At 36.9% G+C, this 20,450-nt stretch overlaps 1 protein-coding gene across 2 annotated transcripts in view; it reads right to left on the reverse strand.

Moving 5' to 3' along the window:
• Positions 1–20,450, reverse strand: part of SEMA3A (semaphorin 3A) — a 166,446-nt gene that overhangs the window by 25,592 nt on the left and 120,404 nt on the right. For both annotated transcript variants that reach the window (XM_057422430.1, XM_057422431.1), the window contains 5 exons: positions 9,151–9,293; positions 7,910–8,024; positions 7,761–7,830; positions 6,553–6,697; positions 54–273 (listed from right to left, as the gene is read on the reverse strand). In XM_057422430.1, coding sequence (XP_057278413.1) covers positions 54–273; positions 6,553–6,697; positions 7,761–7,830; positions 7,910–8,024; positions 9,151–9,293 — 693 coding nt within the window. The remainder of the gene's footprint in view (positions 1–53; positions 274–6,552; positions 6,698–7,760; positions 7,831–7,909; positions 8,025–9,150; positions 9,294–20,450) is intronic.

Here is a 20,450-nt window from a genome sequence, read left to right on the forward strand (position 1 = left end):
TATGTGTCCATAACGCCTGGAGGAGCATACAGTGTAGATTCAAGACTTCTCACCTGTGCCAATGAACATAACATCATATTGGCCATCTTCTGCATCTACTCGATCTACTACTATCTGTGTGAACTGGTAATCCACATCTGTTTTGATCATGATTGGACGGTTGTTGATGGGGAGTACCGGGTTGTACATGGCTGGATGACTTCTTGCAAATGTTATAACTTCATCAGGAAGGTCCTTGGTGGAATCAAAGCCTCCAAATGTTTTACTAGGGCACTGAAAATAAAAAAGGAAATATTTTTCATTTTCACTAGAAACATATTAGAAAACAGTTTCATTACAAACATCCCAACTAATGCAGTCTACAATCAAATATGAAAGGGCATCTAAATGTGCCATGACTGACAGCAAAAGTTTATTCTGTCAATAAAAGTATCATTTTTTTTTCATTTGGATTTAAATCAATATAATTAACACAATGTAAATTATCCTTATACATAATTTTTCTTACTATGCAGTGCAAAACAATTTTCAGTCATTTACTGATTAGTATTAGTCTTTAACTGGCAGTAGGAAGAAATCCTGAAATATCTAAAATTATTCAACATAAGACATGCAATTTCAATATTTAGTTATGCATACAACACAAAATTAATCAATTATGCCACCATCTTATTTCAAAGTATTGCTTTCAGAAGTTGACTGGAAGTCAATCCCTATCTGAGGAATCAAATCCTTTAATGCTGGGACAATTCCCTGTTCTACTGACTTCTCAAACTCCTGCTTGTCTCAACAAGCCTGTGTCAGCCATGTAAACCCAATAACATAGAACCATAGAATACTAGGTTGGAAGGGACCTCAAGGGTCATCTGGTCCAACCTTTCATGGATCCTGTTAACATTAAATCAAATCGGATGAGTCATACCCTAAATATATATCCTTTGTCTCCACTGGTTCTAAAGAAAGCCTACTGTAAACGTTGCTGATGATACTGTCCATGTGAACAATTAGGTGAGACAAGTCTTGCTAAAGAACTGAAATATCTCCTCACTGTTGTGTAATGCACAATGTCCCTGTGGAATGAATCTGGTCCCCATGAAGTAATACAGTAAAAAGTGCCTTTGCTCTTCACATTTTGCTCATATTCTCCCAATGTCAGCAAACAATAGAGGCTGAAAAGGGAAGAAGAGGTGAGACCACAGCTTTGGTAGCCACAAGAGTATTCTTCCATTTTCACCTAGGACATTTCCCTCAGAGACTTGAGGACTGTGGCTAATCGCGACCATTTTCCCACATCTCTTCTGTAGAACAGGTGTTTCTTGAACAGGTAGAAGTTACTTTAACATAGGTATTTCCTCCAGGCTGAGGAAGTTGGGGCTGTTCAGCCTGGAGAAGAGAAGGCTGTGTGGAGACCTCATAGCAGCCTTCCAGTAATCTGAAGGGGGCCTATAGGGATGCTGGGGAGGGACTCTTCATTAGGGACTGTAGTGATAGGACAAGGGGTAATGGGTTAAAACTTAAACAGGGGAAGTTTAGATTGGATATAAGGAGGAAATTCTTTCCTGTGAGGGTGGTGAGGCACTGGAATAGGTTGCCCAGGGAGGCTGTGAGTGCTCCATCCCTGGCAGTGTTCAAGACCAGGCTGGACGAGGCCTTGGGTGATATGGTTTAGCATAAGGTGTCCCTGCCCATGGCAGGGGGGGTGGAACTAGATGGTCTTAAGACCTTTTCCAACCCTAAATATTCTATGATTCTATGATTAGCAGTGTGTTAGTAACATTGACTATATGAAGAAAATGAGCTACAATGGCATTAAATCACTAGTTCAAAGATACTCAGGAAAGAACTTGGTGTACCACACACCTAATTTGTTCATATACCTATTGAAGACATGTAAAACTCTGAAACCCAGTTGACAATATGTTGTGGCTTTTGAACCTGAAATATAAACAGCTGGTGTTAAAATGACCTAGATAATTTGCCCTTTATATCCATGTATACAGTATCTTCCAATTAAATTAAAAACCTAGAGGACAACATCTTATTAACCAAGAATCCAGACCTTGCAGGATGCTCAGCAGAAGAAATCAATTGTCTTTGCTATCACCTTGATCCAAGTATTAATAATTCATCAGAAATAAAATTAAAAAATCAATGTTGTCAAAAGGAGTAGTTGTTATGCTCAGCAAAGGGACGCTTCCAGCATGGACATATAAAGTGTAAATTCTCCCTTTTTGGCATATTTGTTAGTAAGCAAATTTGCGCATTCTTTTCCATTACATGGTACGGAATGGAGTAAGGGAGGGAAGGAGAATATTTGATTACTGCATGTGGAGCTGACTAAGCGAAAAGCAAGTTAGTTATCTACTTTATTGTGACAACGTTTTCCAGCCTTTTTATTATTCTATGTTCTTACTCTTTTGTACAGAAATATTACAAAGAGAAAAGCAGACAGACTATTTATAAAAATTGGGAAAACTTTGTATGTCTAAAAACTTGTGTTTAAAATTTTACACTTCAATTTGAAGTTTGCTTTACATCTTGATTAATTTTCTAACTAATTACTTAGATTAATCAGATAATGGTTAATTAAATAACGCATATAAAGTGTTTTAAGTATAATAATCACTACACAAGAACTAAGTATTGTTAATTGCAGCTGGACAAACATTAAAAAAAAGGATTAAATGAATATTCATTTCAATTTTTAGTAAATGAATTTCAGCTGTGTTTCAATTGCTTGAATATTTACTTTCTGGCTTATTAAAACAAAGGCTTTTACTTGCTGCAAGGTTGACCAAGGTATATTTTATGCAGAAAAATCATAAAACTAGAATTAGTGTCATAATTCTGTGTTTAAATTATAATCCCAATTTTGAGACCAGATTACTCCTTGGATCCCCTGTTTTTCTGAGAATAAAAAAAAAAAAAATATATAGCAACTTTGTGTCTTTACCTCTTAAGTTTAAATTGCATTGCCTGGACTAGGCTATGGCTCAGATTCATCCCACCCCACTTTAGGAAACTGAGTAAGATGAAATCAAACTCCCTCTCTTTTCAGTTGAGTGAAATGGGCACCATCAGTAGGTGAGATTTAGCCTATCAATAGTCCAAATTGCTTGCAGAGGAATCTCAACTCACGTGAACCATACAGAATCACAGAATCATTAAGGTTGGAAGGGACCACTAAAGGTTGTGAAGTCAGAGAAGAGTGGAACAGAGTGGAGAGGGTCAAAGCAGAACAGAACTCACCAGACCAGATGAGATGAAACGAGCCAAGACAAAATAAGATGAGCCTAGACAAGAGCAGACTAGGCTAGACTGGACTAGTTGTCCTGAAGAGGACAGTGCTGCCATGTTTACTCATTTTACAATCACAAAACCAGGAAATACAACAAAGATATCATCCTTGGTGCTAATGACAGGCCTGGTTTTGGTATCAGTGGGTCTAGGTCAAGCTAACAGACAAGGTGCTTCATTAGAACTCACACTTATATACCTCATCAATCCCATTGGTAGCAAAGAAATAAATAGAAAGTTTTCAGGTGCCAAAAGACAGGCATAAATATAAATATCTTGAAAAGGTCCAGAGAAATAAGCTTGATCCTGTATTCAAGTAGAGTCAAAGAACTCTTGCATTTAACATCCACCCACTTCGAATTCTTCATCTCCAGTATGCTGTCAGGGGTTTTGATCAGTCAGGAGGAGGTAACTATGCTATCTCCTCATTGGCCTATTAGGGAATTCAACATAAGCCAATAGCTACCATTTGGTAGGAACAGAAAGTTCTTTGCTCATAATTGAAGATAGACTCTTGTTACCATGAAGCAGAGAAAGCCTGAGCTCTGTAGCTGAATTCACAGAAAGTCAGATACAAATTCAGGATGAAATCCTCTCTCTTCTCCCAAATATTGCTAAAAGGTTAAAAAAAAAAAAAAAAGCAACCCACGCAAACAAACAGCAACAACAAAAAAACACACAACAAAAACAAAACAACTGAAAAAAACCCAACCCCAACCCAAACAAACAAACTCCAAGTCCCATGGATCTTAAAGGAAAAATCCTGGCAACTTCTTTGCTAAATGTGAAGCTGATGTAGAATTGTGTACAAAGTTTTCTGACTTGTCAAAAGAACCATTAATTTTCCTTTTTCTTTACTCATACTGGGCAAGTCACCAGATGCTCAAGAAGTTTACTGGCTCCTCACCTATTAAATTCTTCAGATAATTCAGCACTGCTTAACTGCAGTACGATCTGGAACTGATTCACTGTAAGAAGCTCAGGTTTTGTTTTCCCTTTCCCCATTTCTTGGAAAAGGAAGCCACAAGTCTGACATCTAAAGGAGCTTAAAAATCTTTTTAACTTTATTCTCAACGGGATTTCAAAGCCATTGAAAATGTATCCAAATTTTTAGAAAAAAGGTCTCATTTTAAAATTCAATTTTATACTACTGGTTAGGATCTTAGCAACTGTGTGGAAAAAAATCCATCTTTTTCAAAATGGTGTACACCAGGATTAAAGTCACTGGTGGTGGTCTAGAAGAACCTGACGACCTCAGCCTCTCTTTAATTAACATCAGTTAAATTGGCATGGCCTCTTGCACTACATGATGTGACTGCAGGGCTACATAGAATAGTATAGTTAGGGATCACATTTGCACTCAGGCACGAAAAATGTCACAATGAAATATGACCATCTTTGCCTTTTTTTGTGATGTTAGTATGTTATGGTGAAATTATAAGCATAAAATCCATTCTGAGAGGGTGGCAAGACAAAAAGTACATGTAACTTGACTGCATCTCCCTACTTCAGCAAAATATGTGCTGGCTTAGGTCACTCAGTCGTTTAGGGACTAGATTTGAATCCCAGCTTTTCTGCTAGTTCTCAGAAATTTCCCATTCAGTACTTCTCCCATTTGGATTTCAGTTCAAGACCGTCAGACAAGTCTTGAGATAACCCAGAGCTTCTGAAGCAGGCAGAGCTGTGTTGCCATCCTCTAGGGCAAGTATTTGAGTTGTGAAGTCAGAATTTCAGTAACAGAGTTGCGTCTAATCTCTGCTGAAGAATGAATGTAACAGAGCCACTGCATAGCAGTCAGTTACCTCAGTCTCTTTCCATAACAGAAATATGTAACATTCTTCTTTGTCTGTAGTTTTACATAGTATCTATTATTTGCTTTTTGTCTGGAAAGGTAAATCAATACTGGAATCAAAGAGAAATATAAATAAACAGAATAATAAACACTAATTTATTCAGTCTGTCAGACTGAAAAGATGATGATATTAGCTCTACAAACAATACAAAAAATTCTACCCATTCACATTTTCCATTGGGATGTAAACCAATGCAACTTAAATATAAACTGCTGACATATCAGCATTAACTACAGTAACTAAAAAGAAGAAATTCAGCATCAAATGAGAAATGAAACCTCTCTTATGCTGCAGAGCTTGTATTTTAACTCTGGAAAAAAGTCAGGAATCCCTTTAGCAGTTGTCGGAGGGAGTGAGGAGCAATCTGGCTGCCAGGGAGACACTGTTTTCTTCTACTTAAGAAATCATTCTCATTTGGCTGAGCATATACATTCTCTAACTGTTGGAGATCAGGTTGAAAGAACAATTTCAAAACATACCAACATAAGTGGAAAACCCGATGATTTAAAAGAAGGGTTCTAAATTATTCCTAGGGTGTTTTTTGGTTTTTTTTTGTGGTTTCTATTTATGGAGTTCTTTTAAAAAAGTATTATAAGCATATATTTTTTGCATTTACATCTTTATATGTATATATGTGTATATATATATTTAATCTTCAGCAATCCTATTTAAAAACTTAAATGGGCCAAGCTGATTTATACTAGTTAAGGAGCTACCCCAATGTATACAATTAATGCTTTTTTTCATAGATACCCCATCTTCTTAGCCTACTGCTAATTTCAGAGGCTGTGAAACATTTCTAAAATGTGATATGAGTTGGGAATTGTAAATATGGATGTCTTAGATACACTGATATTTTAGTCTTTCACAAACTAGAAACAAGAAAAATGGGTAGAAGCACAGATTTCCTAAAGTGACAGTGGAAATTAGAAATTACTGTAGTCACTCTGTCATCCATTGCAGAAATATCTGTCTTACTGCAGTAGATTTAATGTCAAGAGCAATTGAAAATTTCTTAACAGCCAGGCAGATGCTCTGTTTTCTGTTCATTCTCACTAAGAATGGCTTAGCAAATATTTGGAACAAATTCCAAGGAAAGGATAATGCAGAGTAATTTATTAAACATATGACTTTCAGTAATGTTCTCCAGCCATTGCATAAACTTCTGCTGAAGTTGTTAATATGAATGCCAAAACTGAAATCCAAATGAAGTTGTTATTGCAGTTTCGTACTTAACAGGAAAATCAATACATTTTGGATCTGGAGGAACTGTTGGCTTTCTGTTCTGCCACCCTACCCATTTCATCATCTTTTTCAGTTTCTTTCATTGATCTCAGCTCAAGGACCATAAAACGTATAATGTTTTTCCTTTTGAGACTGTTGTATTTCTTCGGGTACTTACAGTTCCTGGTCGTGGATACGGCACTCGCCCTTGGTAGGGAACCCACTGGTAGTTTGGACCATCTCGGTGGGCGTAGGGACCAAGAAATACTCTCCTGACATCAGTCATGCTGTACATACACACAGCTGACCCCTTGAAGATATTACTAAGAATAAGGGAAGAAGAAATCAAATCAGGTTCTTTAAATTATCAGCTGGTTTAATCGAGTGGAAGACACATGGGAATAGCAGCTTGTTTGCTTCCTAATTTACTGCATGTGCTGGTTATCAAAACTTTGACATGCTCTCAGAGCAATCCTAACTCACCTTCTGTGAAGGTTCAGCATAACTGGTACAATCTCTCAGACATTTTCCAAAGTAGATGGCTGCTATTCCGTTCTTTAAAACATATTGTCGCCAGAAGGGCAAACTCCCAATTTCAGTAAAATTCAACAGGGCTGTCCCAAGAGGACTATTCAGTTCTTTCCTACACTTCACATTTTTTCACTTGTCTTAGCAGTCTCTTCCATTATTTGGGCAGCACACACAAACTTCAGTGTTGTTTCTTACCTTGAGGTTTCTTACAGAAGACAGTAAGGAGTTGTAAATCTCCCTCTTCCATGCCTGGTTATCACTAGAAACATTCTTTCTGTTTAAAAACTAAAACTTTTGTCCTTCAGAGATAATTGTGGCAATGCAACCACTACAGACAACCTTCCTCAGGCCAGAGCTACAAGTATAGTTTTGTTCTTGGTGAAAGCATAATGAAACCAAAACACTCAAGTCACAGTTATATGTGATTCAATCACAGAACTTCTGAAAGATCATTAAACTTTCCAGATTTCAGCAATATTTTTTACTAGTATCTCTGTGAGTAGCCAATTACTCACACCACAGATTTTCTATTTTAGCCTGCCCCCAGGCAAGCATATTTATCTTTGTGCTTTTCCAGGTCTGTGTGGAAAGGGCTACAAATTCTGATCCTCACTATAAAAAGCCAATTCAACAGCAAGAACAGCCTGAGAAACTGAGTCTTTGTGATTACTAGCTTCAGAGTGTTGATGTACATTGTTCATAAGAAACCTAATTCATTACTTCTGACTGCCACTGACTTCTCAGTTCAAAGGTTAAGAAAATTCTGTGTTTCTTAAAAACATTTTTAACAAAGAGACCTCTTTAAAACAAGCAGCCACCCAAGTTTCCATGCAAGTAAAATGATACGTTCTGTACCTGGAAGTTGTAAACACTCCGTAGACTATTGGATTTTTAGGGTCTTTTGAGTTCATTAGGAACACATCCTCTGTAACAAAAACTAAGTTCAATTAATCTGTATAATACTTGAAAACATTTCTGTATTCAAAACCATTTCTGCCACTTACGTAATTCATCAAAGTGTGTGTCAATGCCGTTGGGTCCTGGCACAGAACAAATCAGACGTGCTTTGAGGAAAGTTGTCCATTTGTTTACAAGGCTTCTGTGTCCACCAAAGTCATTCTAATAAGAAAAGCATTTTGCATGAATATCTAGTAACAGTCTTTGTTTCAACTATCCACAGAGTACAGAGAAAATACAGTAAATAACTACAAGATGCCACTTACATAAAAATGAATTCACCTTCTACATGTAAAAGCATTATTTTGTTGTCAAAGACACTAATTTGAATTACTTCAATTCTACATTGTACTGTGACATATTTCATAGTAGCACATGATAAAAAAAAAAAATAAAGGCAAACCTAAACTTCTTTATATACTATAATACATACAGCCAGGCAGAATATTTTGCTCCAGAGCAACCAGGCTGCCAGATCCTGGTAAAGCTGAAGGGGTTTATTATTCTTAACTGGTAGCAACAAAGTAGAAATGCCAGTCAACAAAGTAGGTCAAAATGCCAGAACAGTTGGATGAGTTGTATAGCTGCAAAACTTATGAATAAAGTGCCCCAAGGACTCCATACTTATGGGTAATTGTTTTTCAAGCAGCTACCTCTGATTTTGAGGAGATAAATGGAAATTGTGCTTATGGATTAACATGAAATTTTACTGTACACATCGCAGTTGCCAAAGCTACAACATTGATTAATATCATTTGTAGAAATCTTTTCAGAAGTCTGTCAGAAAAATATCTGGATGCTTATCAGTGTGGATGAGTGATTCAATCTGCAGTCATTAAGGGTCTTCTGAATGGTTGTCCATTTCTAAAATTTACCTTAAACAACTGTTTCATTAAATCTTCCTTTGCCTCTATTTTAAGGATTTTCATTAATGTGGGAATGAAAAGTTATTAACATTCCTTCAAAAAGTAAATTCTTCAAATGCTTTTTGCCTACCTGGAAGTATCACATTTCCTGCAAAAGATTCTCTCTTTTGCAGACACATTCTAAGCCTCAGAAGATGCCTATGACTTCTTAAATAAAAAATCATAGTTTATGAAACTTCCCCAAAGAGAAAAATAGTGAATAATATATCTTGGAGTATTTTTCATCTGGAATGATCTCTGCTTTAGCCCAGTGCCAATGTCAATACTTAATACTTTATGGGCAAGAAAATAGAGTTACTAAAATCACTTGCAAAACATCCTACAAGTGTTTTCAATCTCACAAGAAGAAATCATCATTTTACCTTGCAGATCTGCCCTATTCTGGCATGAGTGGCTTTTCCAGTGTGCTCTCCATCAATTGCATTTTCACGGAAGAAGAAATAGATTTTGTCATCTTCTGGATTGTCACTCTCTGGTATCAGGTGAGCACTAATAAATCTAGGATCTGAGAAGACAATGACATCGTGCATGTTACTACTTTATGAACTGAGTCACTTGCCTTCCTTACATAAATGAATTGTGATTTTGCTTCCCAAGAATCAGTGTTTGCATCAAATGGCAAATATAGATATGTTAGGTACATCACCACCCATTAACATGACAGGTATTTACATTCCTCTTATCTTTAATACAGAAAGGTGTTTTCTACAGATATTTAATGAACAAAGATCTTAACTTTGTCATCGGAAAAATTAAACGTTAATGAAATCTCTTTACAAATGGTTGTATAACATTACAGCATGGATTCCTAACTCCAAAAATTTTTCACTGACATTTGTTTCCTTGGATATTTTGATTTTCTGTATGCATTACACATAAAATGAAAGAATTATTGAGATAAATGTAATATTCCTAACTTCCAAATCTATAAATAATTTTGCATCTAGAAAAGTATTAATATGCTACTGTAAAAAAAATAGGTTAAAAATATATTTTTGATTGATATTGTCTACTTCTACACTATGATACCCCAAGCCCTAATATTTTTCTCCTGTTTTCAGAACAAGGGGTAACAGGTTAAAACTTAAAAGAGGGGACGTTTAGATTGGATATAAGGAGGAAGTTCTTTACTGTAAGGGTGATGAGGCACTGGAATGGGTTGCCCAAAGAAGCTGTGAATACTCCATCCCTGGCGGTGTTCAAGGCCAGGTTGGACAAAGCCATGGGTGACATGGCTTAGTGTGAGGTGTCCCCTGCAGGGGGGGTTGGAACTAGATGATCATAAGGTCCTTTCCAACCCTAACTATTCTATGATTCTATGATTTATGAGTTTCTATTCAAATTGTTGAAATACTTTGTCTTGCCATAGACAACCCTAATTTCTTGACAATTAAGAGTGACAACATTATTTGGTGATAATGACTATACATCAACAAATGAAAATACATAAAATGCAGGCATACTGATCAGTTATGTAAAAAATGGTGGAACAAAGTTTTAGGAGAGAATTCTATAGAAATTGTAACAACAAATTTATACCAGTGGTACATCAGGCTCATCACTGTATTTTACAGAGATACTTCAGCTGGTATCTTTCACTATATTTAGAAAAAGAAGACATATCCAACAGATTTACCAATATGCTTTATAACTATTTTATGTCCTGCTGGGATAATTAACTGGGAACTATATTTAACTACTCAGAGTCCTGTTCTTATGTGAAATTATAACCTATTTTAGTGTTGTGCATTAACATCATTTCGGTGTATGTTTATTGCTATATAGTCACAGAAATAATGAACTGTAACTTTGTTTTGCCAGTTTGCACTAGCTGTCCTGTGAAATCCATTGTCTTACTAAGGATGGCAGTGTTTGTAAGCAACATATCTTGATATATGCATGTATATGTTTAGATGTTTCTATTATATGAGTATGTCCTGCATAAGTTTGTGTGTGTATATATACATTCTCATGTACTTTGTGTATATATATATATTCTCATGTACGGTCTCTGTGTGTGTATGTGTATATATATACATACAGTACATGAGAATGACCATACTGCCTTAGACCAAGGTTTATTTAGATCAATATAAAAACTTAACACTGTCCAGAAGTAATTATTTGGGGTAAAGAAAGAATATAGTAAGTACAATAACACTTTCCCAGAATAATCTCCTTTCCTCCAACTATTTTCAGTGTACCTGGTTGCTTTCTGTGTGCTTAGTAATTCTCAATAGATTTTTCATCCAGGTACCAGTGTAGACTTCTCTTGAACTCATACACATTTCCAGCATTCAGAGTGTCCTTCTGGAATTTGTTCCTCACATACACAATCTAATGAACTAAAACTTCTGATCTTGTGTTTTGAACATCAATATTACTAACTTCATTTGGTGCATCTTAATTCCTATATTGGAAATACCCCCAGTGTTCAAGATGTGGATGAGTTGTGCTCTTATACAAGGGCTATAGCAATGCGCTTTGCTGAATTCTCTGTTCTTTTTTTACTAGTTCCAAACATTTAATATGGATTTGACAGTTCCCAAAGAGGAATCTGAAATTTTCATGGAACATTATGTGCCATGACCCCAGAACCTCACTTTTCATAGGTAATGCTCAGTCCACAGCCCATCATTTAATATGTGAAGATAGGCATGTTTTCCTCGTTTTTTTTCCTGCAATTTATCACATCATTCATCAAGAATAATTTAATTTGCCATTTCATTACTCAGCTATCCAGTTGCATAAAATCCTTTTGTAATTTTTCACAGTCTTCCTTTGTCTCACTATACTGAATAACTTAGTATTGTGTGAAAAATGTTTTCATCCTTCTGCTCAACCTCTTTTTCAGGTTATTTATGAACACATTGAACACCACAGATTACAGACCAGATCTCTGTGGAACTGCATCTGCTACCTGTTGTCTATTAAAATAAATCTTTTTAGACATCTGAAAACATCAAACATCTGTAAGCAGCTTAAGCTTTTCACCCCAAACCCCAGTAACATAAGCTACTAAATTTGCTTCCTTTCTTTTTAGCATGCCTTCAAGTTACAGTGATGCATGGCCCAAGATAAATAGCATCTAGACTATATTGTACCATGGCAAATAACTATTATTTTATATGTGATCTACAGGGCTTTGAGTGTAACTGGTATCACATGAAATTCAGCGCTACAGCTTGTAAAATTTTTCATTGCAGCCTGTGGAAGGATACATCAGAGAAAGAGGATACCCATTAGTAGACACTTTTCTGGGCTCCTGGGTGTGGAGAATCTCTTGTGTGAATACACTGGGTTTATATATTAAGGACTTACTGAAAAGGGTAGAATAAAAAAAATCAACCAAAACCTGAATACATTCTCAAATGGTTGAATGATTAATTTCTAGTGCAATGGGTTTTGTAAATCACAAGGTATCAAGTTCTAAAACTAATCCCTGTATTATCAGGCATCAAAAATCTAACTTTACAGTGGCCTATGATGATACTGTGTGGAGTCCCTTTTGAGTCAATAATATTGCTGGTAGAGTATAGGTTATATAAACTTGCCCTCGGTTAGCATATTATTATTCTTTTCTCTCCCTTGCATAATTTTGGAGGTGAACCTAGAAACAGTAAGACAGTCCGGTATTGAAGCAAGACTGATGCAAGAATGATGGAAAAAAATGTTTAAGAAATTGCTAATACTTATTTCAAATAATTCTGTCAGAGTGGTAGCAGAGGACAGGGGTGTGAGGAAGGGAAATATAACAAACACCACAGCCATGATGCATGTGAATATGCTTTGTATAAATTTTTTACCAGGGCTCGTCTGGGTTGAACTCAGATTTTAGTTAGTGATTAGCAAACCTAACTGAGTCCTTGAAAATAAAGCAGCCACAAAGCTTCATATTAGAACACATCCACTGTATGTTATGGAACAGTTTCTTTTGAATAACACTAGTGCTGCTCATGAGCGTATCTCAGGCTCTTTCACCATCTGGTTAAATCGATATGTTGTAGTCAATAAAAGAGTGGTTCTTCATGTTATAGGGCCCTTGCTCTTGTTACCTACTTTTTTTGCCCTCCTCTTCAATATAACAGATCTATGTTTATGCAATGAAGCAAATGAAGGAAGACCAGCCTACATGTGTTCTGCTGCATATAGAAATAGATACATTTCTGTTTGGAATGAATATAATGGTCATAAAAGCAACATAATAATTATATGTGTGGAGAGGGGGAGAGAAATGTGGTTTGTAGGTTATGAAGCTAAGAAGTGGGTGGTGTGAACTAGTCATCTATAGTGTGTTCCTTATTGTTTCATTAGCAGAGGAGCTGTTTGACTTGCCCGAGGCTTGATGCACACTTGCATTTAACTCCAGGACTTCAGATCTTGCTTACAGCTGTTTAGGGTCATGATGAATCAATCAGCCAGATGGCCGGCAGTCACGCAACACAGCCCTCTCCATGGACTTTGTAGCATTTTCTTATTGCTTTTGTTTGTGGAAGGGAAGAGAGATGCTGTCCACAGACGAGGGACTTCTCCTTGATGCTCCTAATTGCTCACCCATGCAGCAGAAGAAAGAATGTCATCCATGAATGTGTATGTACAAGTATTGAGACTGCCTTGCCTTACCCTGCAAAATTAAACAGGTTCGGTATCAAGGGGTCCCCATGGGAAGTTTAAAGTAAGTCAGTCAGGGTTGACCTATTTCATACATTCAACATAGCAACAAAAGAAGTGCTGGAATGAACTTCAAGAAAGTTTTACTAAATGGAAAGTGGGACCTCGATCCAAACCCACTGCTGACAATTGTAAATGCTGGCACACTGCAGTTGGTGTGGATAGATAGGTGTTTCTACCTTCAGCTGTGACGCACTCAGAAACACTGATACAACAGTTCAACGCTTTCTTATTTAAAAGCAGTCTTTCATTGACTAAAAGTCCAAAAATAATGTTTTGGGAAAATGGATTTAAGAAATAATTTGAAAGCAAATATTTTGCAATGATTCATTGCTTTTTAAAAACCCCACAAGCAGGCAATGTGGAAGGGTGCTTTACAAAACAGCATACATCAAACAAACATGTCTGAAACATGTTTAAGCATGATCAAAGGAGAAACAAAGCCACAGCATGAACATGATCAAAATAAAATTACAGCTAAAAACACTTCTCTGATCTTGCAGCCAACGTGAACAAGCTAAAAATAAAAACTTAGATTTTTATTTAAAACAATCACCCTCAAGAAGCAAATCATTAAAGCACACACCTTTTTCAGTCTCCTTTTTCCAGGAGACTTGTGGGGCTATTTCTCAGATCCCACATGACACCTTTGTAGCACCACTTTTTGTATGCCCTCCTGCAATTACCAGCTCTGCAGACATTTCATTGGCAGCAGCCCATTAAACTGTCCTTCATAAGAAATCTGGCTCTTTATGAAAACAACACCTTGGTCCATCTGCCTCTATGATTTATATGCCATTGTTTGCTTAGTTAAGTAATGGAAGCATGTTTTGCTTGTCTCAGCACTTCAGGTGGAGAAAAAGCTAAGGAAAATCAATCCACATTGGCTCCTTTACAAATGTTACTCTTTAGAAGCTACAACCACACACACATACCCCAATAGAAACAATAAAAGACAGAAATTGGATTTCTAACTGAATTGTATTAGCATTTTAATGAAGATCTACAAACTTGGAGGCACAGAAATTACCTTTAGCTGTCAAGAGTGAGTAAGCTGAAGGAACAGAAGCTGGGGTCATCTCTTCATCACTTGACAGAAGCCAAAGGGCAGTTCTCTCAGCAAATGTTTTATAAAGAGTTTGAACTGGATGCCCCTATTATTGTATATTTATGGTCAAAATGACTAATTTAGCAGTTCACATCAAGAAAACTCTAGGAAACCAGGGAAATTTTACGCTCAGTAAAACTGCAATTGCTATAATTTAATGAAAAGTATTGGAGGGTGACTGGGGCCCTGAGGAGAGGCACAAGAATAGGGAAGCTGAAATAAAAAAATTAACAACAGAAATAGACAGCTACTCAGGACTTCATAACTACACACAGTGCCTGTCCACTGAGACTCAGCACAGAGAGCCCAGCACTGTCCTCAGAATATCTGAATTTGCCATCCCAGTGAGCACTACCACCCACAGAGAGGAGGACTTGCAACAGCAGTCACAAATGTGCACAGCAGAGCTGTCTGCCATGGGCACACTCAGCAAGGTCAGAAGAGGACAAAGCTTTTAATGTATGGTGATGAGAAAGCGAAGGCGGTTTGTGGTTTTACACACTCAAATGTAGTTTACAAAACACCAAAGCTTTCAGTGGTGTTCTTGCAAAATGCCTTGATTTTAATTCTTCAGCTCTCACATCTTTCTTGTTGCTGATGACTCAGGCAAATGCAGTGGAGCCCTCATAGATCCACTACTTGCAGTGAAGCTCCTCAGTAACACAGATGGCATCAGACCACATCCTCAAGCTGGGAACGCTCTTTGTGCAAGGGGTAACTTGTAGCCATTCTGGAGCTAATATAAGGGTTCTGTGGTAACTTACCAACAGATGCTGACATGGACAGTAGTACCAGGGACAGACCACAGAGCATGGATGTAATATAGTCACTGTTTTCAAAACCGTAGATAGGCAGAGGAGTGTGGCACATAGGTCATGTGTGATTGAGATGTGAGCAGCTATTGCAAGATAAGAAGCCCCATGGTCACTCATTGATGTTGCAATGGAAATTCTCAACAGAAAGAGTTTTATAGGCTGATGATATTTATCATGCAGTTTATCTTTGAATCAAACCAGACAGATGCTGAGGAATGATGATCTTTGAATAATGTGTTAGCTATGACAGTTTCTCCTTAGAAGTCATATCTTGAGTGTTTTTTATTTTTTCAAAGACTAGTAAAAGCAATTTTGGTAATGTAATCAGATTACAATATGGGCTAACAAGTTGAAAGTTTAGCTAAGGCTTCTTGCAATTGCAATTGCATACATTCAAACTCTGATTCAAAACTCTTTTCAGAACTAAGGGAACAACTCTTCAGAATCTACCTGTTATGTTTAAGTGGTGGCTTGTTCTGAATTTTGTTGTGACATAAAGAGATTATAGATTTACAAGGGTAAAGGGATTAAAAATAATATCACCAGATTGCTCTTCCATCATTTCAATGCACAGATGCAGCAGTAACAGAACATGCAAAAAGGCAGACATTAAAAAAGACACACAATGCTTTTACAAATGTAAATTCCTCTACATCACAGTGCTATATTTACATATACAGCAATAAGAATCGTTGTGGCTTTTCAGTGTTCTGACATAGTGTCACCTGTGGATCATTCTCATTGTGAGAGATGTCAAATCTGAATTAAGTGGTGGTTATTTTTAACAAACTGCTGATTTATAGTTGGGCCTCTGCCTAGGAGGTATGAGTATACAAGTATGCAAGTCTCTGAGTATTTCTTGTGAAGAACATTTTAGCTCTCACAGGAAGGAGAAGGACAACAATGTTGATCTCTGATGCAATTATCAGTTTCTGAAGTCTTTTTTCTAAAGAGACAACAATAGTTTTGATTCCCTGTAATGACTAATTATATGGTGAAGAAAAGTTCAGTAAAATTATAGCTTAATTCTCAATGTAAATTAGATTTCTCACAAAACAATGCTGATGATCTCTCCACCCTATTTAATTTAAAAGAGGTGATTATTATCTCTTTACAGAACAACAACCAAAATTAACACCTCTTTTCCATTGCCGACTATGTTTTAAGGTGTTGCATATCTATCAACACAATTAATTTTAAATTAATTTACTTGTCCCTCAGAGAGAATAATTGGGCAACTAAGAAAACTAGTGTCCTTCACAAACCAGAAAGTAAAGTTTACAGCATATTGTCTCTGTTTAGAAACACTTTAATCTCAGTTTTCTGCATTTCATAACCTATCTGCAGCAAAAGCTAATGACAGCTCCAGCTAAGAGCCTATTTCTCCCTCTCTGGGTCATTTATCTGAAGTTTTGACATTGATGCTTGGAAATGAAAACACTGGAAAGTCTGTGCCTTAACTGTAACCTACATCTTCAGAACTCTGGATGAGTGACAAAAACTAAATATCACAGGTCTTTATGTTAAGAAGTGATGCATTAGGGGAGGAAGTAGAGCATGGAGGCACTGAAGATGTTTCTGATTTGGGGTGTTACACACTTTTGGCAATCAGAGCCTGCCTTTTGTAAGTTCTGAAGATTCACAGGCAGAGCACAAGTCCCTGGGGATGCCCAAGCAGCTCGTGGTAGATGACCGAAAACTCAGAGACCAAGCCTGGTCTTTTCCACTAATATGATTTTCTTGGGCCTTCTAGAATGCTGAGAGATGCGTGATTTTGTCTTGGTGGAATAATCTCCCTCTCTACAGCTTGCAAACCGAGTGTACAAGAAAGTGTCCTGAGGGCAGAGAGTGAACACTGCAGCAAACACCATCAGCCAAACTCCTGACACAGCACATTGCAGGAGACAAATCCCTGGCAGAGTGTGAGGAATAGCTGGGGACTAACAAGGCAGACACATTCCTCTGTAGAGAAAGTGGGACAGCCTTCAGCAGTATGACTGGCAAAAGCATGAAATCCCAAACTGAAGGACAGTGGCTTGACAAATATGTCTTCAGTTTCCATATGTCTCCTGAGACCTAAACACTTAAGATTTCTCTCTCAGCTTCATGCAGTGCACAACACTGTCTCCATCAGAACCATTTGTCCACATATTATTACCGTTTTCTGCCTTCAATGTGAACAAATATGGCCTTTGTGTCAAAAAACATCTACTCTGAAAACAGGAAGAAAAATACTGAATTTTGTACTGTCGAGTTCAATTTGAAGTGTGTGAAAGGGGTTGTGTAGTTGTAAAAACAATCTACTCCCAATGTCCTGTCGAAAAACTGGACAGGGCTCTGCCAACATATCAAATCTCAGTGAGAGATGTTCATTCATCAGGAAATGATCATCAGCCCCAGCCTGTTCCCAAGCAGTGATCTAGCAGAAAACACTCTGTAGCAATTTCCTAACCTATCCAATCTCCTGTAATTTAATTTCTTAGTTAAATCCTTTAGATCTGGCCATGAAACTGAGGTAATTTTGTCAAACTATGAAAAAGGTTTTGTTGTTATAATTAACTTTTACAGCTAGTGTAAAGCAGCTTGACACAAAATCCATTAAAGTAAGATGAATTAGGGATGGCAGCAAAGACTGAAGAAAGGGCTGGGTGAATGACTGCTTTTAACTGATCTGTCAGTGCAGCACAGCAACATGAAATGCAGTAAGGCATCTGTAAGAGGACGCAAAACCCCTAAGCACAACCCAAGGTTTTCAGTGTGATAGCATCAGTTATGGCAACCTCACTCAGTATTCATGTGAATGTAACATGCGACTCCGACTTAATTTTGCTTCATTCAACATAAGGTGTTAATAGGGTTTGTACCCAACTGAAGGTACTAGTTTATTAATGATGTGAAACAAAAAAAGAAAATATTTCACAGCACAGGTGTGATGAAAATCATGCAGTTGCTTCAGACAGAAAACTCTTTCAACATCACCTTTTGTACTGTTCTGTCAGAAGGTTATTCTTTTCAAACTCTATTTAATTGCTATGTACTTTAATTCTGCACAAGCAAACCCTCCTTTTTTATTAATTGACAGCATTTCAGAATAATTACCATGATGTTTAAGAATGAAAACCTTCTTGGAGTAACAATGAATCAGACTTACTTTAGCATTTTTTAAAATCAGTGAGGGAGGAATTTGCTTGTGATACATAAACAGCAGGGAGAGGAACTGACAAAAAGTTTAGGCAAAAGTACTTAAAAAGTCATAAAAGAATGAAATGTATTAAAGAATATAGGTCCTGTAATAAATGGGAAACTGTGGAACTTCTTTGTAAAGAATGCCTTCTAGTGACAGAACTGGCAAAAAAAAAAAAAAGAATTAAAGATGACAGTATGTCAAACATGGAGCAGAACCGAGTATTAGTAATGACAATCCGTTCACACAATCTTGTGAAAAAAGCTGATGTCTCAGTAATCCATGTAACATATCTCATAGGAAGGTTTTGCACATTTCCCTCTCATGGAGATTTTTTTGCCTTTAGTGGAAGTTCCTTTAGAGAAAGAGGAGAATAGGAAACAGAGACCACAGGGGTAGGTAAATGAAGAGAGCTGTGCCCCATGACTGTCAGATTTTACAGTGTGTCAAATGTTTTCATAGAGCTCAGGAAATATGATTAATCTCACTGACATCAGTGGAACACTTTTTAGTATTTACAAAGGTATTGAATTTTGCTCAAACGGCAGTAAAAGAATGAATAAACACCAATATTCAGATATATGGCCATTTTCACAGATAATGTATTATCAGTGAATGCCTTCAACTCTTTCATAAGAGCTGTGGGATGAATGGGAAAAATATGTAATCCAGTCTTTAAAATAACTTTTCTTCTGTTTTTCTGAATGATCATCTGTAAAAAAAGCTCTAATCCTGAAAGGCTATCTGGTTTCTTCTTATACCAGCTCATCTAATAAAATCTTCCTACAAATCTTGCTTCACTTACCTGAACAGATATCTTTACAAACCCACCAGCAGGAAATGAAATTTATATATATAAACATATGTTAAAAATACTCTTTTCCATAATCCAGGAATCCAACAAAACAAACCAAAATGAAACAAAACAGAACAGGCCAGCCTGACACTTTAAAAGGTCAATCAGAAAGGGAACTGTTTTCTCTTCATTTACTTAGCATAACCGTGGCAGCCTAAAGTACTCAAAACATCAAATTCTGCTGGATGTTGTACAAGAGAGAGCCAAAGTTTAACCCTTGCCTTGAAAGAGATAATTTTCCCTGACAACAGTACATGACAACTCACTTTCTTAACATGTGAAACATTCAGCCTATAGCCACCAGTGATATGGGTATGAGAATAGAAGGAAAAAGAGCTAAAGAAAGGCATATCACCCAGCACTTCAGTTTTGGTGGCTTACTCTCTACTTCGGTGGGTCTTTCGGCTATAGAAACTTTCAGACAATGCTACTGCTTTTGAGACAGAAATCGAGATTCTTAAAAGCAATACAGGTATTTATCTGTACACTATCACATCACCTGAGGCATTCACTGATTCTGACTATCAACTATTGGCTGGTGAAAACCCGTATGTTTTGTCATATCTTAAATGCTACCATGGCGTTTCCTCTAACTTTTTTACTTATCGGTATGTAAAAGCACCTATCTATATGTTCAGAAAATCAAAACTAACAGCCAGCTATTCAACAAGAATAGATGTATCTAAGTCCACGGAATCCAATGGAATAGTGAGGGATGGAATACTTTTGACATCACTTTGGTACCTAAAAGATAGGCACTGAAGTCTGAGATAAGTAATGCAGGGTGCTCCAGAGATCAAGGGGAAGAAGAAGCACTTTGCAATGCAGCAAAATGGGAAGTTCAAGATCCTTTGTAAAGATCTGAAATGAGGAACCATTTGTTAGGATTTCCTTTTGGGTGGAGAAGGGAGGAGTCTGTGTATCATATCTGATAACTGCAACTCTGTGAATAAGGTATATGGACTTTATTTTCTCTGTTACTTAGTTAAACATGCTACCCTTTACAAATGAAAAAGAGTATCCGTTTG

The sequence above is a fragment of the Pezoporus wallicus genome, unplaced genomic scaffold (assembly GCF_028554395.1).
Source record: "Pezoporus wallicus isolate ANWC-B61680 ecotype Strahan unplaced genomic scaffold, APGP_CSIRO_Pwel_v1 contig_3058, whole genome shotgun sequence".
In the NCBI taxonomy this organism is placed as follows: domain Eukaryota; kingdom Metazoa; phylum Chordata; class Aves; order Psittaciformes; family Psittacidae; genus Pezoporus; species Pezoporus wallicus.